This window comes from Chamaea fasciata, unplaced genomic scaffold (assembly GCF_029207755.1).
Source record: "Chamaea fasciata isolate MVZ Bird 193981 ecotype frontalis unplaced genomic scaffold, bChaFas1.0.hap1 SCAF_5, whole genome shotgun sequence".
In the NCBI taxonomy this organism is placed as follows: domain Eukaryota; kingdom Metazoa; phylum Chordata; class Aves; order Passeriformes; family Sylviidae; genus Chamaea; species Chamaea fasciata.
Window position 1 is genome coordinate 15570669 of NW_027094090.1, and position 25333 is coordinate 15596001.

At 37.9% G+C, this 25333-nt stretch overlaps 1 protein-coding gene across 2 annotated transcripts in view; it reads right to left on the reverse strand.

Moving 5' to 3' along the window:
- The window catches only part of CERK (ceramide kinase), a 43120-nt gene extending 18276 nt beyond the window's left edge, over positions 1–24844 (reverse strand). For both annotated transcript variants that reach the window (XM_066182936.1, XM_066182935.1), the window contains exons 1-6: positions 24591–24844; positions 15677–15790; positions 14354–14476; positions 12260–12385; positions 11698–11761; positions 7508–7653 (exon numbers count right to left, since the gene is read on the reverse strand). In XM_066182936.1, coding sequence (XP_066039033.1) covers positions 7508–7653; positions 11698–11761; positions 12260–12385; positions 14354–14476; positions 15677–15790; positions 24591–24729 — 712 coding nt within the window. In that variant the 5' untranslated portion in view covers positions 24730–24844. The remainder of the gene's footprint in view (positions 1–7507; positions 7654–11697; positions 11762–12259; positions 12386–14353; positions 14477–15676; positions 15791–24590) is intronic.
- Between the last annotated feature and the right edge of the window lie 489 nt (positions 24845–25333).

Sequence of the window (25333 nt, forward strand, 5' to 3'; positions counted from 1 at the left end):
ATGATCTTCAATATTCAGTTAAAAGCTGGTTCATCTGTTTGGCAATTACACAGAACTTACTTTCATTTCTATTCATTAACTAGCAAGGAAGGGCTAAAATTAAAACTGAAGTCTGAATTAATTCTGAGATTCTAAAATGGGAGACTGGGGAACATCCCAACAGTAAAACACTGTTGGTTTCTTTCCTGTTGGAGCTGGTAGCATGGAGCAACAAAACCAGTGACCTATTTACATGGATGTAACTACTATGGCATTCCTCACACACATGAAAAGATAATGTAACTTGCCCTAACACCACACCAAGCATGAACCTAACAGTACTCATTTAAAGGTCACAAAAATGTTCATGATGACTAAGGGTTTGAATCCTTTTGAATACCAAACCAAATAAGACTTCTAGATCATTAGGTGGATCTTCACTAGATGTGGAATCTACAACAGCTGAAACAGCACTCCGAACAGATGCACATGCAAACCCACCAAAATCTGGGTCATTTCATCAGTACAAGTTTAATAGGAAGAGCAGGATTAGAATGTAAATATAGCTCGAATAATATGCCATGATTAATATATTAGAGATAACATATGCCAGAGCACTCAGTTCAGGCAAGAAGCTTCCCATAGAGCATGACTCTTGACTAATGTTAAGTGGTGGTGTCCTGGGTTGAAGTATATTCTATCACCATCTTCACGAACTGTTGAAACCAGGCGAGGCAGTGCTCCCTGCCTCCCCCACTCTGGATTATCTTCTGCTAATGGGCCCATCAGCACCTCTGCCACATGACTCACAGATAAGCCCCTCCTGGGCTATCTCCTGTTAATGGGCCCATCAGGCCTTATCATATCTCACTCACCATCCCATTGTGAGATGCTCCGCCCAGAGGGAGGAACCAAGCATTCCAGCCTGGATATAAGCTGAGACTCTGAACACCAGAGCAGCCCTTACCCACTGGATTTCCAGAGGAACAGAGCTACCAGACCCTTCTACAGAATCACTGCTTCAGGAAGACCACCTCACCCAGACTGCTTCCATCACTCTGCTCAGGTTGTATTCTGACTCTGTCAGTGGTCTTTTGTATTATTGCATCTATTTTATTTTACTTTCCTTTCCTTTCCTCTCCTCCTATTAAATTGTATCTCTGACTTAGAACCTCTCATTTGTTTTGCTGTCAAACCACTACAGGCGGCTATTGTACGCTCTGGCTAAACCAGAACAGAAATATTATTTACATATTCTCCCAGATTTTCTTTGGGGATTTTTAAGGGCAACAGCCTGAGTGAAGGAACATAAAAGAGGTTTTTATGGGTTGCAGAGAACTACATGTAAATCTGAAGAAAGTAGCTGGACTGCTTACTAACTGGGTCCTAATTCACTTAAAAAAAACCACAGAAAATATTTAGTATAGAAACTAATTATTGCATTGGTTTGCTAGTAGAGAAGAAAATCAGCATGCAAAGCAATGATTAAGTTTCAGGGTAAGACACACACAGCTGCGTGTGTGCACGTTACACTGCAGACAATATGCCAAAGCTTCTGTTCTGGCCAAAGACAGCTTGTCAGGAATAGCTGATGGCAGCTTCAGCTTGAGTCAAGGTACTCACACACAAGCCCCAGTGGAAGGGTCTTAGGAAGCAAAACATCTGCATGAGACAGGCAGATGCAACAGAAGATCAAGAAGCTCTGCTGATCCTATTGACCAGATGCCCCCCGCTATAAGTTTAGATGCCCATCTCACTTGCAGACATCAAATGTAAGCATGAAAATCTGAATGTCAGTTTCAAACTGAACACTTACCCTAAGGAGATTAATTCCTTTTTCTAAAATGTCACCAACCACCAGTGCTGCAGATAACTCCGCTTGCCCTCCAACTCCCCTCTAGTACTACAATCATCATGCATAGGGCCAGTACATTTCAACAATGGTGGCTCCACACCACCATACCATATGTAGAGGCTGAATGTCTGAATTCTCCCAGCTGAAGCTTTCATCCCAGATACTTTGATGTTAAGAACTCACTAAAAACATGAAATATGTAGAGGGCACAACTACTTGTCTTTGTTAAAGTAGGTATAATTACTTTGCACTTTTACCATTCAGCACTCATTTTCCCCAAAGTCTAGTTTTTATTAGGAGGTATCATACATCCACATAGTTGTTATACAGGCAAGTTCTTCTGTGTTCTTTCCCTCCGCAAGTGTGAAAAATGCAATCTAGTATATAAATACACTTAATGATACAAAAATTAAGGAAATCCTTCCTTTTAATTAATCAATTGAAAGGAAGAATAATCAAGATATTTATTAAAGTATGAAAGAGCAGGTACCCTGCATAAGTAAGCTTTGCTAAAGCAATATTAAAGAAAGCAAAGTGAGAGAACAGCATTACACAGCTGTTATGTACTACAGTTAAATCACCAGATCTCCCCTTTGCATGTGAACATTGCTAGATATTTGTGAGCAGACAAGTCATGCAGACGTGTATAGTCAGACACCACTTCACAAGTTTAAACTGGCAACAAAAGCACCAAAGTGGTTAAGCAAAATCAGATAATTTGCTGGTTGTATGGTAGAGTTCATGCCATTGATAGGTGGACCAACAACAGACAGTCAAAGTGCTAGATTTAATAATCTGAATCAAGATTAGACTACTAATTTACAAGTAAGGTTCCTTAAACCAAAACACACACATGGTGTGGGCTACAAATATTCATTTTTGTGCTTTTATTGATTGAAAACTAAACAAATTACAAATGACTGAAGTACTAAATGAAGCAGGTGACAGAAGCAAGTCAGCTAGATGTTGATCCTCTGGAAAACAGCGAATTTAATAAAGAAATAGAAATACTTTTAGAGCTCATGAGTGTTGCTCTGTGTGAGACACTCTTGACAGAGGCAGGTGTTCCCACGGCACTCACAGTGTCCTCAGACAAATTAGTATAAGAACAGTACTTGTAGTGAAAATAGGTAGAATAGCAACTTCAGTGGGAGTCTCATAGCTGTTCAGAGTTTTTGTGAATCCATAATCCATTAAGTCATCGCACAGACAAAATGTCAGGTAAGCTGACCTAATGACAGAGTAACTGCATGCTTTTGGACGAAAGAGCATTTAATATTTTGAAAAATTCTACAAAACTGCCCTTCTGAGATTTTTAAATCAGAAGGAGCTGGCACATTCCAAAGTAAGGGGAAAAGTTACCGCTGCAGTGAGAGATGAAGGGTCTGAGCTTACACCTATGTACCTACTCAAAGTTTTATACATCTTCCTTTCTGCAGATAGAAACCAAGAAGTTTAACATCTGCAGAACAACAGACTGGCTTAAAAAGAAACATCCAGAAAGACGTTGACGTAGGATTTTTTTGGCAGATAATTACTTCAGCGTAAGTTCAGTAACACAGAACAGCAAAAATAGATTTATCTAATGATGGCAGATTTTAGAGATGAAATAACTATCACAGGAATATTGACTTACTTGACTTCATGGCAGGCCCACTATATTAAATGCAGTATTTAGCCCTAAGACTCTAATTTGAAGAAGTTTAATGAATTTCAAATACTGAAGGAGGAACATAAAACATGCACTTCAGATTTCAAAGTGGATATACTCAACTTTGAAATGAGATGCTAACTAAATGTCAAAGATCATTAGATCTTTGTAGCTGAGAAGGCTGAGAGCAGATCACTTGGAGTACTTAAACAAGAAAGATAGCTTTTATTGCTATGCTTTAACACATTTTAAGATAATTTTACACTCTAAATGACAGTGATATGAGTCCAGCCACACTTCAAAACTTGACTTGAATTTATTTTTAAGTTTGTGAATGAATCCTCCATCTTTTTCCTGTATTACATTTATACAAAAGCCTGTACTGTCTTCAGCATTCTTAACTTCTACAGTGACACAACAACAGTCTGACTATAATCATACTGCATCCTTCAATCCGAAATATTACAGAGCTGACCACCAGAACACAGAGTGATCTGGATACAACTAGAAGCCTAAAATCACTATAGTTACCAATTTTGTGTCTATACTTTATTCAATATTCCCAAGTGCTATGATTTTCCCTTACAGTGGGTTGCAGACTTGGTTTTTGCAATGACTGCAGTACAACAACACAGAGTGAAGTGGGGTTTTTTTTTCCTATCTGCTAAGATCATTAAAAGTAATTAATCTAGTATGTTCCTTTAAACTAAGAAAGAACACAGTTGGCATCTTTGTCCTCCTATTTTGTGCCAAGTGTAGTAAGAACAGCAAATTACTTACTCCAGAGGGGGGAATTTTAATACTGAAACATCTGGATGAAACCTCAGTGTCCAAGCTGTATCAGGAATGATTCTATGGAGTTCTTAAGTTGTGTGGAGACATATTACTAGTCTGAATGCAGTGAGACCACATGGCTGAAAGTGCTTTCAAGGCTGAGAGGAAGAAATAACTAAGCAGAGGTTTTCAGAGATGCACTAAAGCTTCTAAGTACTCTTAACAGCAAATCCTTCAACAGTCAATTTGCACTGGCAGATTTGAAGAATGGCTGCAACTAAGAGAAATTCAGAAGTTAAAACTGCCATTTGAGTAGAAGTCTTTTATCCATGTCAATAAAACCACAAGCTTTTTAAAAGAAATGCTCCATAATGCATAAGAATAAATTATATTTTTCAACCGTAAGATACACTAAGGAAAGAGGCTATAGGGAAGCTGACACAACTGTAAAAAATAAAAAAGAAAAGAACCAAGCAGAGACTTGCTCCAGGAATTCAGAACCATGATTTACAAGTAGTATTCAACACTCAAAAAAAGAACCTGCACAATGGAATTCTGCTGTGAAATAAAGCTTATCACTGAAACCCAGCCATATAGATGAGTTTTTTAGCATTAAATCTCTTTGTAATTTGTAATTTCAAACCTTTGTACAATTAACTTGTCAGTCTCCAAGCAATGACTATCTGCTGAATTCAGTGTTTGTTTGAATACAGAAACTGTTTAATCACAACCACAAACCACAACCTGCCACGTTTCTCTTAACACAACTTGATATAAGGAACTAAGTGATAAAAAAGGCGAAAACACTCATCCACTCTCACCTTACCCCAAGTTCCTGTCATCACTGAGTAAACCATCTCTGTGTATCAGAAGACACATAGAGCTTTAGATCTTCATCTCTAAACTATCGGTAGTCTTTGTTTTCAATATCTATTAATGAGTTCTTAGGATATTTAAAAAAGGTTGGTTATAAAGAAGTAGAAAGAACACAATGGATGAAGTTTTATTAGATGTATGATTAGTACTTCATTATTACTTTTGAATACTGTTGTATTTCAGGATTGTTGGTTTAGTTAAAAAAAAAAAGTCTTAAGAATTTCACTTATTTTTGGAACAGACTTCTTGCAATAGTGATAGAACTAGAGAATATTTTGGGGTCAATACATGGCCAGAAGTCCATTATATCAAGAAAAGATGAATAGAGAACAGCTTCACCATGGGCTGGAAAAGTACAAACCAGAACAAAAGCCGAAATCTTGCTGCCTTCAGGGAGGGTTTAGCTATTTCATACTCAATTCAAGGGCACTGTAATGACAAGATTTGTTCAGTGACTTGACTACCTTTTTTAGTAAATAAGCACTTTCCCATATATACAGTAATGGATCATTTTAAATACCATTCAATATAAAAACAGATCAAGATATATATTATCCTCTCTATTTCCAAACACTGTATTAATAGAACTTGAAGGCCAGCTTCCTTACATATCATTATAAATAATTTTTGAGGGATCTGAATAATGACTTGGAGAATATTTGAACTATAGCACTGATTACAAAGTGTACCTCATGTCAGTTCAAGGAATAGAACATACAGTATACATCCAAATATCAAAAGATACAGTGGACAAAACACAACAAGCAAAACATGAAAATATGTAAGAGAAATGACTTGATACATGTTTACAAAATTAAATTTATCATTGAAGATCATACTTTTTTGGTGCAGTTGGAAAAAAATGCATTAAGAAAACGTTGAAAAAGCAAGGTTAATTTTTACTGAGGACAAAGAAACAGCTCTTAATATTGAGGTTCTGATTTTTCAGTTCTATCTTCTTATGGTCATATCACTAGTACGCAAAATCTTCTGAAACCAGTCATGTAAGCAAAAAACTTCAGTTCAAGAAATTTGCCCAAGTGAGAAAAAGAAGAACACTTCAAGTTCTATTCTTGTGAAGTTTATTATACATACTGACTTTAATACAAAGCTTTAATAAATAAAATCAGAATATACTTAAATATAGTAGGAGGGTGAAAAACCGTAAGGGGATATTCACATTGTAACTTTTAGATACCTGACATTTATTATACTGCAAGCAGAAAAGATTAGGCTTCTTGCAAGGAACAATTCAGATCAGTTGGGTCTGGATACATTTTTCACAAAGATGTAAGGAGTATAAAATTAGTCACCTACAGCTTGAGAGTACAAACATCATACTTCACTTGCTGTATTTTTACAACCTGTGCTAAATTTTCTCAGAAGCCTTTATTTTAATTCTAACCAGAAGCTCACGCTGTTTATTTCATGTCCAGTTCTTTAATTGAAAGCCCAAGCATGAGACAAGAAAAGTGAACAGCATAGAAAGGATACTGGACTGTCCATCTGTATTCCTACACAGACCTCAAAATTACTGATTTTGTTAAAGAGTTAAAACAGTTAATTCAGTCCTGTAAGAGAAAGCAAAGTTGTTAATCTGCATTGCAGGAATCTTTGAGGACCAAATGGGCAGGATGAGGTAACAGCTGGGACTCCAGATTGAAAACAGCTAGACTGATCCAAAGAATGCCTTTATGGTCAATAATAATAACAATAATATATCGAGAAAGACCTCAATTTGAAGAATGAGCTCTCTCAAATGACAGCAGTCAGGACTGCCTGAAAAAGTGGCTGACATTGAGAACTGTGAATGGGCAGCACCTCTGACGAGGGGAAGAAACTGCAACTTGGTCTGGAAAACGAGAACTGTTCCTCAGCTGTAGATGCCCAGTAATTGCTGTGAGAACACATGGAAGAAAAGAGAGTCCAGGAATCTTAGCATTTGTTTGGAGTTTGCCAGATCCACGGTAAGTTCTCATTATAATTCTAACTAAATTAATGGAGGATTTGGAACTGGAAAAATATCTATCAGGTAAATTTCTGTTTAGTAAATTCCACTCCTTTATGTGTTTAGAAGGGTACTACTGTCAACATCTTATCCCATATTAACACACAGTAAGCCAAAAAAAAAGAAATAGTAATTAAATTCTGAAGTTACACATTAAGATTTGATTTCCTTTACAAAATATTCTTCCTAAATAAAATTGCATGTGATTGATAATTTTATATGGATACAAACAGCTTTAGTTAGGTGTCTTGATAGAGTATCATTGCTCAGATCTTACACTTAGGCCTAAATTCAAGAAGTTATGAATAGGAAAACATTTCAAGAATTAATTAATAAATTAAACTGAAAGTTAACCCTTTCTTACCAGCAGGAATTATGCCAATCCTTATATTGCACTGGACTAACGATGCTTTGGGATTATTTTGGTCTATGCCAGAGTCCTTCTGTATTCTTCCAATGAGACCATGCATCACTTCACTGAACATGCCGTCCCCACCAACACAAACAACACTGCCAGGAAACACAAATTAGAATGCACACTAACAGTCAATAAACAACACGGCAAGTGTTCTACTTAGGGCATGCACTGGGCACACCAAAAAACAGTTGTTCTATTCACTTCCTCCATTTTTACAGGATATAGTAGCCCACAGTTAACTAGGCAATCAATAAAAAGCAGAAAAAAATTTCAAGCTACAAAACCGCAAACATACCTAGACATATCTGTTACATTAGGAAAAAATGTTGGAATGCAACTTGCAAAAGTCTTTATCTTCTACTACTGTGTGCAGACAGACAAATGTTAGTAGAAATTCACTATACAAATAAAACACTGAACAAGACCATACACACAGCTTTCCAAGTACACAAACTGGAAACAGAGTACCTTTACTAAAAAGGGAAAAGTTAATATTTCCCACTTCAGGCAGAAGTGTATTTTACACTATTTAATAGGAATATACAGTAGATGAAAGTCAAAATCCAGAGAAGTGCATGCCTGCATCTTCTTTTGAACATGCTCAGATCCCATCAAACAGACAGAAGTCATGTGTATCTACACAACCATTCATAATGAGACGGAGTTCTAAAAGTTACCAGATGCAAAACTTTGTTTCACAAATATAATTCAGGTTAGAGCTGGTATTACAGCTGCACAGATCCTGAATACGTTAAAGCTCAGCAGAGAGTCCACAGCCAAGCAAATACTAGGAAGTAAAAAGACTCTTTTAGAGCAGAATACATTTTATGAACAACAATCAAGTGCACTCTGCACTATGAAAGCATAAACATTCTTTAACCAAAAAACCTAATTCAAATATACTTTAAAGGAACACATGAGAAATCCAGAGTTACATATGTAGTTCCCAGCACACAAGTCTATGAATGTGTACTACTGTCTACAGCAATAATTTCCAACTCATGAACTAATACTCTTTCACATCATCAGCAACAGGTATTGCAGAATGAGCACTTATTGCACAAGACAATCTAATTCTTAAGTATAGATGATTTAAAGTTAGTTATTATTGCATTTTCAGCAGATGGAAAGCTTGAAAAAACCAGTTATTTTTTTCCATGAATGGCGAGAACAGTCTTAAAAATGTGAACTCTCCAACTCTAAGTTAAGACCTAGGAGACTGAGAGAGAGGGAATAAAAGGATACTTGTTTTCAATTTTTGTAACTTTTTTCTCTTCCCATAGCTTAACTACACTATTCCTCAATTTTAGCCTTATGTTTCTCTGCAGACTCAAAAAAAATGGGTTAATGAAAAAAAAAATTTCCACGTCAGTTCAAGGTCAGTGTTGTCGCAGTACTAGTTTGCTCAAAGCTCCATCCAGCCTGGCCTTTAACACTTCCAAGGATGGGGTATCCATGACTTCTCTGGGCAGTCTGTTTCAGTGCCTCTCCACTCTCACAGCAAAGAATTTCTTCCTTAAACCTAATCTAAACCTTCCCTCTTTCAGTTTAAAACTGTTCCCTGTTGTCCTCTTGTTACATGCCCTCGTAAAATGACCCTCTCCAGCCTCCTTTTAAGTCCCCTTGAGGTACTGAAAGGTGCTCTAAAGCCTCCCTGGAGCCTTCCCTCCTTCAGGCTGAACAAGCCCAGCTCTCCCAACCCGTCTTCATAGGTGAGGTTCTCCAGCCCTCTGATCATCTTCTATATCAAACACTATATCCAGGCTCAGAAGGGACAGTTACATGAATGTCTACACCTATCAAAGGTAAATATAATAAAGAACTTCACATATGCAATAATAGCAGAACCAAATTCACAGCAATCATCAGAAGACCAATGTACAAGTCAGACATATGCTGCACATGTGAAGGCCCCTGGTGAAAAATGTCTGAAAGAAACATCTTAGAGTGACTCTTACTCTTGGGCTTTGTTTTACTAGAGGGCAAGCATTTCACTTTTTAGATAGAGAACAGCAAACAACATCTGCTAGAGAACTTCAGAAGCTGATCCACAAGGTCCCTTCTAATCTCAACCATTCTGTGAACTAACTCAAAAAGTAGGAAAAAGACCCAGACAGAAACAATTTCACAAAGGCTTGTGCAAAAGGCATAGGTATAAGGAACCACAGTGATACATGTCATTTATTCCAAACATGACTATTACCTGCATGATACTACAGCATGTTCTAACTGTTCTGCACAGTGATGTACAAAACCCTGCTATAGTGTAACCAAATGTGTATTTTAAGTAACTGTGCTTAAAGAAAAGCTGTTCTATCACTGAGCTATTAGGTGACTACATTCATGGTAAGAAATTCCTATGAGGCAAAATAAGAACAACAAACAGGAAACAAACATAAGATATTTAAATTAGCTGTCTAAAGTAAAACATTTGAAAATAAGTAAAGCAATTATCATTAAGAATCCTGTATCTACTTGCAGAATTCCACATACGGCTTTGCCACATGGGGAATCTGGAGATGAAATGAAGAAATTCATCAGTGAATGAATGGAAAGCCACACATCAGAACCAGTCTATGGGGACAGCTGAACATCAATTAGATACAGGAATCCAAAGGACCTTTTACTGTATCTGAGGAAAGTCAAACCTGAAGAAACAGACATTTATGTGGATTCAACCTTTTTTTAAATTTTCCAGATGACCACATCATCTGTAATTTAAAAAGTAGTATTAATTCCAGAAGTCCTTAGTAACATCACTGTTGACCATAGAAAAAGAGTTGTATGTGATGGACAAAAAAAAAAGGCTGCAGATCCCAAGCAAACTGCCATTCAGGCCCGGCCCAGCCCAGGAATAGAAGAACCATAAGATTCTAAAAAGATTCAGTTCTCTGGCCTATTGTTCACCTTGTTAGAGAGACAAAACAAACAAAAAAAAACACCAAAGGGAAAAATCTACAATATGAGACTTTGAATTTGCCAAAAACACTTTAGATACCACCACAATTGGTCACTGCCACTTGCTGTAAGAGACAATTTGCTAGGAGTGGACATGGGCTCATTTGCCTCCCTTTCTGCTCTGTCTTGAAATTTCACCAACCATCAGTACACTTATTTCAAATCACAAATCAAATGAAAAGGAAAAAAAACAACTAACTAGGTTTTTCTAGGATCAATGTTTCCCTTCCTTGAACTTCTGAAAAATAAAGAAAAATCACAGTATAGACAAAACTGTTTATTTGAAGGCAAGTCATTTTAAAGCAGTGAAGCCTGGGAAGTCAGCTTATAAATGTAATTTCTTACTAACACCATTTCCCAACATCATGCCCTTACTCAACAGAGACAATGTATATAGCAAAGTACTACAGCAAAAGTACTCTGAAAAGACTGAATGTGTTTTCTTTTTGCACCTTATCAGTTTAAATGTACCTGTCAACAAGCACAAGATACAAATTTAAAATACTGTAGTTATGAGACTTTAACTCTTTTCATGTTTTTTTCAGACTTAAAACTTGTATTATGTCATGAACTGGAAAATGAAATTACTAGCATTTTTATTAAAATATTCTGCTTCTACAGCAGACTTAATAATGGCATGCAAGATCACCATTCAGTCAGGTCTTATTTTAAAGCAGTAACTTCAAAACAGAAGAAATGCAAATAAAGCCAACGATATAGCCACTATTGAACAGTCATCTACAGCAAGACAAACTACCTGAAACATTTCTGAACTGTCCATGGTTTTTTTACACACAGGCTGAATGCTACTGGTAATGTTCTAAACTCATGTATGTCAAGACCACAAAACATTTCTGGGTAGCTTTTGAGCTACAACAGAATGCTCAACTGAGCAGAATTAATGTTACATTCATCTTTTAAAAACAAATCTCATACAAACACTGTTAAACTATGCTTGCATATATTGTGTTGAACAAGTTTACTGAAACAGTTTATTTTTCTTTCTGTACTCCTAAATGTGGATTTCCTACAAAAAGGAGCATGCCCCAGGACTTCCAGCTGTTGCAATAAATGTATTAGTAACGAAGGCCACCATTTAAAATTAGAGACAAGAACAGACCAATTACATACTGTATCAGCTCAAAAATAATTTTAAAAAGGCAAGTGAAGTTACTTACCCATCATATTTATAAATATTAACTTCAAATAAGTTGTCCTTAGCATGGTTAGCGTGTTCAGTTACTGTGAAGAAATAAACACATTAAAATTTATTATTTAAAACAATACTATAAAGCTGTATATAATATAGAAATATAAAAATTATTTAATTAATAATCATGATTCTATTACCAATGTGACTATAAAACACCCTGTCCATAAGATGTGTCTTAGAAGATTTTTGCCAGGGGAAGAATTAAAGGAGACAAATATTTCAGTAAAAATTGTGCGAACGATCAATTCGTTCTAATGGTGAAACTGAAAAAGAGAAGAAAGGCAGTGTATTTTATTAAGAGCTCAAATAGCTCAGGAGCACCAGTAGTTTTATTTTAGTAAGCAGGAAGCTGATAGAAGGTTGCCTTTTATCTGGCTACCTATGCTTTAATTAGAAAACCTTCTCTACCACTTTGTTTCATTTCCTTAGTAAGAAAAGGTAACTAACAGAAAGAACTTTAGCTACTCAGCAATGTTTTAAAGAGTTCATACTATGCTCATTAAGAAATTGAAGTATTCATTACTCACTAACAACATCAGTGGATATAGAAGCAAGACTGAAGAGTGGAGCAACTTTCTGTTCATAAATCCTCTTCCCTTGTCTTTTTCCTCCATAGGGATTAATATACACAAGCAGCTGCTTTGGTCTAGACTCTGCAGTAAGGAAAACCACAGTATACTGCTTTTGTACACAAACCAAAAATGCATCAAGCCATACAAACCCAAACCTATTAACATCAAAGCAAATGTATCATAGAAGACTTGTAACTTTTTAACACAGAGCTATAAAAGCCTGCTTTATCTGCTCTCTTTATTACACTAACACCGACAGTATTGAACAAATTGTTAGTAAGACAGCAGGTCAAATTCAGAACCATTTCTTCTGACTCCCCATCTTACATTCTTACTTGTCGTTCTTGCAGTATCCTCCCACTACAGGATTTACTCTAATTACATGAGTGTTACGGGCATACAAGATGAAAAGGGCAGCAATAGCAAAGCCACTTTTAAGCGAGGCATACATAAAAATATTTTTACATAAATTTATTTAAACTTTCTTGTTCCTTTAATAACATGGTTAAAATCCATTTCCTTTCTGTGATCAAGTCATACTAAGAATGCCTCACAAAACTACATACTACACAGCAAGTGCTTTTCCTACAGTGTTAGTTGTCCTGAAGTGTTACCCCTTCCCCTCTCCAAAAGCACCTTTGTTTTTACTATCTCAAATGTGTCCAAACAGTTATGGATTTACGCTAGTAGTGTCAATGAAAACAACTATTACACCTCTGGATTAACAGAGATACAAAACAGTAATGCTTGCTGCACCTAGAAAATCTCCTTTTTATGGAACAAAAACCTTAACATCTGTACTTCCTCAAATTCTAGATTATTAGCTTAAAATGAAAAAATATCAGACTTATTACAACAGCACAATTTTACTACAAATCCACCCAAGCTAGATACACTGAGTGGTTTAAATCTGCCCTACACTCAAAGCACTATTCACCCCATCTACGAACATATTCCCTTTCCTGAAGAAATTTGTTACCAATAAAATGAACAACTGCACTCAAACAGAATTGACTGCTCAGGCCACAGTTCACACAGGTGTGCTGAATGGGTGCACAAACCCCATTTTTTTGAAAAAGGCAAATGTATCTAACGTAAAGTATACAAAAAACCATTAACATCTTCCACTGCCTGTTCAGAACAGTTTTTCTTAAATATTTATTTTTATTCTGTAAGTTTTAAGTATTTGCTCGAGTCCCACTGCAGGTGTACTTGCGTCCAATGCCTTCTCCATTTCTGTATCTCAGACTGGCCTCAGACCTACACTGTAGGGATCTCATCCCTAGTCCCTGTCTCCAGCTCCAGCTGCTCTGCTCTGGCCTCCCTGGATGGATCCAATTACTTTATCTCACCTGGGCTGTAAACTGGACCTGTTTCTATCCCCATCCCTGCTCTGCCCACCCTGCTCAGAACAGTGGGCAGCAAGGGCACTGCCTCTGCTATGATCACCCTTGACCTCCTTTCTGTCATAGAGTTACTCTGCTTCTGCTGCTTCCTGACATCTATCAAGGTATCTCTTTCAGGAATAATGCCTTCAAAATTACTTTTAACCTCCCATGAAGTAGATGTCCAAGAGTCTCAGAAAAGATTAATGGGAACTCTTACTACTTAAGACACGTTTTATTGATGACAGAGTCTGGAAAGGTGAAACAGACCCATAAATCTTCCACTTGCTACAGTCCTTGACCTCAAATCTCTAGAGTACCTTAAATCCCTGAGCTGACATCTGCCCATTACTTCTTCCAATGCTACGACAGTCATTTAAAGCCACTGCTAACCTTCAAATGTGTCTCTATTTTGTGAAAATAATTTATATCTGGGCAAAATGATATGACACCAACAGTCCTGAATGATTAAAGCACTCAGTACAACTTAGCAAATAGGTAAGATAATGTAGTGATAAGGAAACACTTCAACTCTTGGCTCCCTCAATTTTTGAGTATAAGCTGCTCTTAACAGTTCTAAAAAGCAGATATATCCAAATAACATTGATTGATGTACAAGCCTACAAAATGATGGTGCAAATGTTCATAGTTTATTCAAACTTACTCTGCATTTCAAGTAATTCCTTCAGCACCTGTATCCACTGATTACATAAGTGCTCCTCAACACACCAGAATGTCACATCACTGCACCGCCAGCGGTGATTTCGGGCTTTCTTCACATAATACACTATTTAAATTAAAAAAAACAAACCCAAAACAACATAATGAGATGGTTCTATGAAATGAAAAATGCATTTCCAAAAGATCTCCAAAATACTGACCTGTAATTAACCTCCACTACACACTTCTACAAATGACAGAAGCATTCAGAGTGTGAGCAGCACATTTGTAGAGTCCAAATGAAAATATAAGTGAAAACACTTGCTACAAGCAGACACCTAAACAAAGACTTCTTTTTAAAGAAATCACTTCTTATCAACTTATTAGAGACATATTATAGACTTGTTCAGAAGTTCACTGAGCTTATGTATTATCTGTATTAATGTCTGCAATAACTACTAAAAAGCCACAAGCTTAAGAAGATAAGCCATATTGACATCGACTCTCATGTGACCAACAGGGTAAATTTCATTCTATAAAGCTGAAATTTGAGAAAAAAAGATTTTGTTTTCTTGTGCATTAAGACCTTATATTTACACTTCACATACAGTATCTCCAATTACCCTTACTGGAGGATTAAAGGTGAGGAAAATACTCCACAACATAAAATTTTGGCATGTCATCTTTTTGGCACAGAAGTCACCACCCTTTTCCCAAGGCAGATACTTATTTCTGGCACTTTAAGAATGCAGTCAATAATACAAAGGAACTTTCATGCATACATCCTGATGGTTAGGGGTAATTTACAAAACTCCAAATATTTAGGACTCATTCTTTCACCTTCTCTTACTTTTCCAGTCAAGAAGTAGAAAGCAGGTGTCCTGCTGCAGAGTCATTCAGCAGCAAAAAGACACTAGGGTGGACAGTCAGACATTAGTTTGAACTTCATTAAAAATAACTAAACAGAGAATGTGTTCTTAAAGGAAGAATTTTCTTTTCCAAATAGGGATCTTTAAACAGAAATCAAAAGATTTTTGGTGGGGGCTCTTTTGTTTGTTTTTTGTGGGACTTTTGCTTGGGTTTATTTAATTTTGGGATTTTGGAGGGCGGAGTTTGGGGGGGGTGGTTTTTTTGCGGGTGTTTTTGTTTGTTTGTTTGTTTGGGTTGCCTTTGGTTAGTGTTGGTTTTTTTGGGGGGGTGGAGTTTTTTTGAGAACATAATTTCTTTTTAAAAACCCCAAAACTTTGACGATTCCTTTCAACTCTGCCTTAAACTACCTTCAACAGAATAGCGAGCACAAGCATCCAGAGACTGTTACTTGCCTTACCTGTGAAAGCATGTAGCTTTGCCATTTTTTGCCATCTGCCAATGTTACGTTGTTTCTTGTTAAACTCAGTTTCTTCTACAGCAATGATCTCAGAGATGGGTACAAAACAGTTTTCTGTACGAACACAAGATGTTACATGTTAGAACCCTCAAACATCACCTGAATGATTACTTCTATACCTAATATGATATAGACATATGATTAGAGCAGCTGCTCAGTAAGCACAAGCAACAGCATAACTAGAAATTTTCTGAAAATTTTTAACTTTCTTTTGTCTTTACTCAAAGCACATAATCCATAACCACCTACAAACTACCCAAAACAGTATTTAAAATGTCTATGATTTCTCAGAAAATTAGGTATTTTGTGTATAAAAATATTTTTGCATGAAGCCAAAATCCAGTAACATTGATTTCAGAGTAAATTAAACTTCCCGTCCTACAAGGCCTAATCCAGATACTTGACAGTGAATAGCACAAGCTATTTCAAAGAACGGGCAACTAAATCTAGTGCACAGACTATACAGGCTATTTGTTATTCTCAAGTAAGTAGCTGGCTTAAGAAATGGCATTCATATGAATTCTCAAGATTTTAAATCCCACTAAGCTTTTAAAGTTTAGTACCTCTTAAGAAGAGAATTCTAGATGTTATGTTTATGTACTGTGAAATATTTTCCTCGTATCAACTTCAAAACTACTGTTTTTCAGAATTAAAGGCCTCTTGATCTCAGACTATGAAATACTTTCCTCCAACTTCATTCTCTTTTCTCTTAGTTTCTAAACATCATCTCAGACCTCTTAAGTCCTGTCAAATTGAAGACTTTTGTCTCATTTTCATTACTGATTTCAATGCTGCTTTGTTGTTACTTCATCTCAAAAAAGTGAATCTTAAAATGTATGCTTTGTATTTATGTACAAGCAAGTGCTCTCCCTATACATACACATTAAATAAAGATTTATATTGTTATAATAATAGTCTTATGCAAATAATCTCTTATTGGATAAGAATTATAATATACTTGCTTCTCTCAAATATACAGTGATACCAAGATATTGAGATATTCAACACATAAAATACAGACAATACCACTGTCACCGGGGTTTCTTCTACACTTCATTTTTGTTATTTTCCAGCAGTACAATGGTAGCGGTGAGGAACATAAAATGAGTGAAAAGTTTTCCTGACCTCTTCACAGTGACAACTGCAATTCATTTGCCACTAATTCACTTTTATTATTTTTACCCATCCTATTTAATTGGTTTAGTCAAGAGAGTCTTTATGTATCATCACATGTATTAACAATTTGTGGACTACTCACTAAGGGGGTTTTGGTATTTGATGTGATTTATACTCATTTAGTGTTTTTATCTTCCCAGAATTTTTCAGCATGATTCAAAAGAAACGTAGCCTTCAAACTTTACACTGAGGTCCTTTAGGAATCTGATTGTATTTGAATGTTACAACTCAAAAACAAACTTCAGCTTATAATAATTGCATTTACTACATTCAAGGCATGATAGGGAAGTGCAGCAGTCACATCATGTTGTTACAAAGATCCAACAGCAGAGATAAACTCTGAGATGTATAGAATGTGTACTGTACATATGCACACGTAAGACTACATCTAGTACTGGAAGCAATAGTTATTTGGTCTTCCAACAGATACAAGATCTGCTAAGGGATCTCAATAAGATTAACCTCTTTATCCAAGGAAAAAGAACTACAGAACAGAGATGGAACAAAAAAAGAAAGGAAGCACATTCTTTAATCTTTCTTTCCCAAAACTGCTTTTACTTATTTTTCTACTGGCTCTGCCACTGATCCATATGTCAAAATATGAAAGAAAATTTGTTGCATCTATAAAGATTGCACTTAAATGGTAATTTATTTTGTTACTGCTCAAGGATATGCCATAAAACTTAGAAACTAAATTTAGATAAATATTTAAATGACAGTGCTCTAAATAACATTTTTGGAAGTAGTTGTACATAGTGCATACTTATTAGCACGTATGCTGGGAGCAGCAACTGATGTAATTGTCTTATTAGGTATTTTTTATATAATAAACCTGTCCAACTGTACAGAGAGCTAATGGATTTTAAAGTACTTCCAAATTTGTATCACTGAGAGCCTTTCTTTAGAGTATATACTTCAGCAGATATTACACAGTTTCTATTAACCTTGAAACCACTTATAAGCTCTCCTAATTCTGTGTTCCCCCTCTGACAGTTGCATGACTGTTTTGATTTTCCAGCAAATCTCTTCACAGATATGGCAAAAAAAAAGCAAAAGTAAATATTTTTGTTTTATATGCATTTTTTTCATTTTATGGCATCAGAGTTACAAATCTGAAAACTAGATTCCTGAACAATTGGGGGAGGAAAACACCAAAGGAACAAAAATGAAGAACAGATCCCACCTTCCATCTGCAAATCTTTGGCTTTGGTGAAAGTCTGAAGAATTTCTGTTCTGGGAATATTAGCTCTTCTGATTATATCCCTCAGTACTACTTAGCACCATAAAAGCAGCTCCACTGTCCTGACAGCATACTGCGATCTTAAGGCAGTCAAAATCACATACTACTGAACTACTGAACCCAGTAATTGCAGATGGAAAGAAAGATGCAAATCTGTCTCAAATAACGTGTTATTCAGAACATTCCCTACTGCTTATAACAACAAATTCTAGTGTGTTTGAATAAAATTCAAGAATTTCTATCAGTCCAAATATCTCTATCACTATTTGACTTAGTGCTACACAGAATATTGTTTAATCACTTTGCAAACCAACTACTTAGTCCCACCCCTCCTCCTTTTCCCCAGAAGGAAGAAGCTTTCAGGGTGAAGCAGAAACCTTCAGTATAGCACAACAGTCCTGTTCCTCTGCTGTTTAGTCACCAAAACCTGTCCCATAAAAAACACTAATACCCCAGCCTCTCCTGAAGGTTCACATATGTACAAATTAGTCCTTTCCCACACCTACTTTTGTAGCGTTTACCCTATTATCAAGTAGCATGAGACATTTATTTCACTGACATAGCATAAAGGTGTTCAAAGGCCTTTATGTGTTCCTCCTAAAATATGGAAAGCCTTATTGCCACATTAACAAAACAAACCCACACAAAAAAAAAGTTGCTTACACCCGTACTACAAGATCAACATTAATGAAAAAAGGTTGAAATATGGGCTCAGACAATGTCAAACAAAGAACTTTACTTGGCTTAGTCCAATCTATTCCACCAAGTAGCACACAACAGCTTCTAGACAAAATTTTCACCGTGGTCAATTACATGGTGAAAATTACAATTCACATTAGAGACAAAGAGTTGACCATCCAGAGACGGTGGATGAAAGGGCATGGCAAAAACAAGCAAGAAGTTAAAAAGCCAAACAAAGCACACAGTAAACAGGTGACGGTCTTCTCAGCACTCTGGCTGTGCCAGTCATTCTGGGTCACAGTGCTCTTAATCTCAACATTCTTCCTAAAAGCAAACTGATAAATCAGAAAAACACTGGATTAGATGCACACTATTTCTCCCACATTAAGCAAGTGGGAGAGGAGAAAAAAATACCCACAGAAACAAAACCAAGGTAAGCACACAAATAGTGGGCTTTCTTTGTGTAAAATGCAGCCAGCAGTTGGGAAGTGTTTTTCTGTGTCAAGAAAAGATTTTTGGTGTGTCATTGCTGTCTGCCACTCCCACAGAACACTTCCTGAGTTTGTGAGCAGTCACTCAGAACTTCAGTCAAGACTTGTTCATTCATCACTGCCAGCTACCTCTCCTACAGACTAAACTTCCCCCTCACAAATGTGTTAGCCCAAAGCGACCAAGACACATGCACAAGCACAAAAACATTGCTGATCACAGCATTTGGTTTATTCTCAAAATTCAGCTGAGGCCTACACGGATGCAGTGGCATTTAGAGTTAAACTATTAGCATATTCTCATGACATAAAAGTAAAAAGCTGGGATATAGGTTTAAAGAAAAAAGTGTATTTTAAGTCACTCTGAAAACTAATTTGCTGTTAGAATCCACATGAAGGGTCAAGCTTTCAGGTTTAAGATTTGCCTTCACCTAAAAGCAAGAGAAGAGGAATACTTTAAATCAGAAGGTACATGGTATTATACCAATCATGCATTACAGAAAGCTGTGTTTAATAAACACTAGAGAAGGTAGGATATAGAGCAGAATTACTGACAATTCATATCCTAAGGGAGGAGGAAGAAAAAAGGTAACATGACTGATTTAAATCAAAACTGTGGACGAGTCACAGTAACATCCAAAGACCATGATTTCACCATGTACAACCATGTATAAGGAAATTTGCTTCTTTTATTTTAAAGTAAATCTTCAAGTACTTCGCAAACCAACAGAGCAGCTTTACTATGATCATGTAGTTACTTCACATCACATGAATCTGAATCAAAACACACCAATTTGAACTTGAGTCAACTTGAATATTTAAATCATACAATTGAATGTCTTCCTATTGTTTCTTCTGCATTCCTAAATAAAATCTTTTCTGCTCAACTATGAATATTTCAATGATAAAGCAGCGCGTAAGATGCACATATTTACCTTAATGGGGGGAAACAACCCAGCAAAAAGTTGCATGCTAAAGAACACGTATTATTTAATGCAGTGTGCATCTCCCTTTGAGTAACATATCTTCCAGAAGACAACACATTCCAAAGAAGCAATGCCTCCTGGAGCAATTATTCCCCACATCCTACTTGTGTAATATAGTTGTGGCATTGTCTATAGAGAAACACGGTTCACATTTCTGCACACGCCCGCTGCAGATAGGAATGACTGATGACAGATGACCTTGACTAAGGATGTGCCAACACTCTGCAAGTACCAGGTGCTGGACAGACCTTGTAGCCAAGCTGGCCCACCCTCTGCTAAGTACCCTGTTTATCAAACTGAGATTTCTTTAGAATCCACCAGAATGACATCAGTGCTGTGAACACTAGTTCTGAGTCTTCCTCAGGCGGTTGCTTTGGAAAAGACACGTGGAAGAGAATTCTGAAATACAGAGGCTAAAAGAAAGCACACATCTTAAGTGAAGGCATAGAGTTCAGGGTCTAGTTTGGTCATCCCCTTCATGCTTGTACTTGAATTAAAAAAAAAATCCTAGAAAAATGACAGGAGAATCTCATTCTGCATTTGTAATGTTTTAGTACCAGGCACAATAAAACCTTAGCCAATGCTTCTGAAATACCTCTAAGTATATGCATACATTATACATTCTGCTATGGATTTGGTACAAAAAGTTTTATCATGTGCTACTTGAGAAAAACCTGACTGTGCCATCAACATGAGGCAAATAATAAAACAATTTAGCTGACCAGCTTTGCATACACTATTTATGATTCATGACTAACTCCCATGGAGAAATGTTACAAGGTTGAAAAATAATGTTCATCAGAAAATTTGAAGATGAAGGTATCCCTAGGAAAAAAAGATGCAGAGCTGAAAGTCACAGAGAAACACATGAAAATTCACAGGTAAAACTTTTTCATATAAGTTCAAACATGTCTAACCATCTAAGAACAGGAAACATTACGCTGAAGAGAGAACTTGAAACTACGATGCTGATAAACAAAGTCTAACAGTAGGAAAGAAACTGTACTTCAGAATTTAAAAATGTACCATGACTTGAGCAAACATTTGATGTTTTTGTTATTGTTGGTATTTTCCAAATGATAGCATTAAAAAGAATTCTCCTGAATTAATACTTCTGCATTTTGACAGAATAGGATTTAAATACATACATACAAACAAATATATATATATAAATATCACTGTAGAGAGATGAGGAAACAGAAGAATATCCCCATAGTCTCTAAACCTCTATTTTCCTGGACAACAGGACAAAGTCTGTGTTGTTTCCTATCTGTTCCTGATTTTGGATGCAACAGGGAAAGGGAAATATTTCAAAACTTCTACAATACACCTAGCTATAGGGCTAGTTCTGTATAAGCCAAAGTCTGAAAACCTTGAAAAAACATATACTAAACAATTTTTATTTATATACTTAAATTCAAGACAGTAATAAATGCTCTGAAAATAAGTAGCCCTGCATTTTTACAGTTTAAGGACAACTGCTTCACTGTAATAGCTACCTACTAAACAAGAAATGTAGCACTTTCATACTGCATAACTTAGTCTGTATTTAGACAGTGTAGTCATGTAGTCAAAGGCTAAATGGTAGAAAGATACCAATCTTGGTCAAGCAACTCTTCTGAAATTATATGCTTCTAACTAACCATCTTCCATATTATTAAGTTTATTTATATATTGTCATGTATGCTGCTCATATTTCCAAAATAATTGTAGAGAACACAATGAATCATCACAGGTCTTAAAAAGAGCTTGGAGACAACAGCACAGCAATACAAAACTGTGATGATATTAAAGCTCGAGTGCAGAGAACACATGAATTAATGAGGGTGTTATGAAGAGAAGGTACATTATCCATTGTATTGATCCCTACATAAATTATACTAGTGCTTCCAGAACACTTAGGAATTTCTTTTTCTTCTCTTTTCTCTTGTGATTTCACATCATGTTTTTCAAACTCTTGTAAAGAGCTGTGTTACAAGACAGTGGCTGCACTCAGTAACCAAACTTGCCTCTTAGGGCATCTCCAGCTGGGTACTACTTCAGAAACTGCCACATATAGACTCTAATTTACTGTGTCCCACTCTCCTTCCACCATTCCCAGAATTCTGATATTCAGAACATGCTTCAGGGCAGGTTCATATACTGTTTGGTCTACCAGGAGCAAAGCAAGAAAACTTACAACTTAAAAAGTAGTTAAAATTCACAACTGCAGGCAGCTGTAAACTTTAGAGTGCTCATCATGAGAGAGCTAGTGTGAATCTGTGGCACTCCTGCTTGGTCTAAAGGAATTCATCAGAGAGGAGAGTGGCAATCCCCTTGAACTTGCTCTGGCCTACACATCAACCTCCTAGTGACTTTGCAAAGGCATTTTTAAAAGGATTTTACACAATTCGACCAAATTATCTCCAAAGTAGGAGCTATTTTACCTAGTGGGAACAATTATCCCGAAAGACCTTGAAATTTTCTATTTTAAATTTAAGATAGAGGTACCTTTATCTAAACTAATTTTATTTCATTTTGAAAAGTATACAGCCTACTTTTCACAACAATGCCTTAAACTTGGCAGAACTAAAGAATCAATTTGTCCTTAAAGTCTTAAGTTCCTTTAACTGAGAAAAGTTCAAGAATTTTTGATTACTTTTTTCATCAGTATTGTGGATAAACACTAGATTATGTCAAACTACTTGCACAACAGCAAGGGAAGGATAACAAACTCTATTTTTATATTATGAATAACAAGGGTTGTACTTGAAACATAACCAAATTTCAGTTATGTAAACTGTAACACCAAATTCTTACAATTCTTGAGTTCTCTTTCTCCTTTTTCCCTCACCTTCTTGAAAAAAGCCTCAGGCTGATAAGATATTATGATAAAATCTGAAAAATATTTAACAAAGGTACATGGTAAGAATGGAGTATTTAACTACTTAAGTTTGGGGACTTGCCTGGGATTGGAAACATCTATATTCCAATCTTTCTCAGATAAAACTTCTAATCAGCCTTTCTATGATTAGTTTCTCACTGTCTCATGTCCTGCAACCTCTAAAATGAGGATGACAGCAGTTTCCAACTCTACAGCAGCTGCTGTGAAAAAAAGGGCATTACACATTTTGAAATGTTCACATGCCATGTTAATATGGCTGTACTAACAATGGGAAAAATTACTATATAAAACCCCCAGGGTCAAAGACCCTGAAAAAATACCTCTTAAAAGTAGAGTAGAAAGTTTGATATGCAAACATTGTCAGAAGTTACTCTGAATTTTTTCAGGTATTTCCATCGGTGACTTCTCACATTTCTATAGTACCCCTTTTGTGCCGTTAGCATAGTTATGTACATCCACACTATGCTAACTGCACAAAAGGGGAACTACAGAAATCTTTGTTACCACGTTACCAAACTAGTAGCCTACATTAAGTATTTCCAATGCAGTAAATCTCAAAAGTTAAACTTTCTTTGTAAAATTTCCACTAAGCCCTTAAGAAAGCTAAGTTTTTCAAAAGCTCAAAAAAACCAACCCCAAAAAACAAAACAAAAAACCCCAAACAAAGAAAAAAATCCCCAACAAAAGTAGTTATCGCCTAAGACACTGCCTCAGTATGAAAGTGGTTTTAACCACAAGTCCTGCTGTAACTAAAAACAACCAAAACTGCTTTTAAGGTTTTTAAAGTCCCTTATGTACCGCTACGATTCCTTTAAATACATTAAATACTTTAAACACACGCTTCTCCGTACTCGCGGCGCCAGGAAACAATGAGGTTCAGCCGAACAAATCTGTGTTTTGCTGGGGCAGCTGCGGGGACAGGTGTCCCCACCAGCGGCACGCTCGGAGCAGATGCTCGGCCGGGCTGCCCCGCGACACGCGGGACGCGCTGCGCTCACTGGCAGGGGCTCAGCGAGAGCAGCTCCCGGCTTTGTTTCGGAAGGCACAGCCTTCAGCACTCAGCACAGCCGGCTACTGCCGCGGACCGTCCTGCCTGCATCTCCCCGCTCCGAGCGCCGCGTGGGACCGGGCCACCCTCCGCCTGCCCGTCGGACTCTGAACCCCAGAGGCGACGCACAGGCGCCCAAGGGCAGGAAGCGCTCACGCCGACGGAGCTCTCCGGATGCTCAACGAGCCCCGGCCGCAGGCCGCCCCCGCGTTCCCGCCGGCAGCCGCGCCGCCGCCGCCGGGGACGCTGCGGACGCCCTTCCCCCGCCGCCGAGGGCAGGCGCCCCTCGGGCGGCCCGGGCCCGCCCCAGGCCGCGGCAGGTGCGCCCCGGCCCCCGCCCGCCCCACTCACCGCGGGCTCGGCGCGGCGGGCGGGGGTCGCGCCAGGCCAGCCGTCCCCGCTCCTCGTCTAAGGTGACCTCCCAGGAGCACCGCCCCAGCCCCAGCGAGGACACGAGCCGGGGCCGGCGGCCGGCGGGGAGCCGCTCCATGGCCGCCGAGAGCCCGGCCCGCCGCAGCCGCTACCGCATGGCCCGGCGGAGCGGGCGGGCGCCGCGGGGTGAGCCCAGCAGCTGCTAACGGCGCCCCCGGCCCGCCGCTACCCCGGCCGGCCCGGGCGGGGCGGGAGCGGCGTCAGCGCTACGCCAGCACCGCGGGGCGGGGCCGCGGCTCCCGGATCGGCGGCGGGGCGGGTAGCGGGGCACGGTTTGTTTGCTCGCCCCGCCGGAGAGGGGCTCATGCCCCACGGCCCGCGGCGGAGGCTCTCTCGCCCCGAGCCCCCGGCTCCGGGCAGAGGCTCCAGGGCTGACACTGTAACGGGCTGGAATTGCTTTCGTGGGGGGTTTTGCGGGACGACGAAACACCTATGTCAGTGACGGTGGACTCTTCCCTATTTCCCTTTAGAGAGTGAAAATGCAATGAGTACACATAAATATCTGGTGACACAAACCTCTCTATCTGACTTCACCTCCCTTTACATAAAAAAACTTTTTGGGTTTGCCTTAAATATAGGGAGAGTAATTCACTATAATTGAACTCTTAATTCCTTGCTGCCTTCCCTCCTTAGTGTTGCTGAAGTGTATAACCATCAGCATC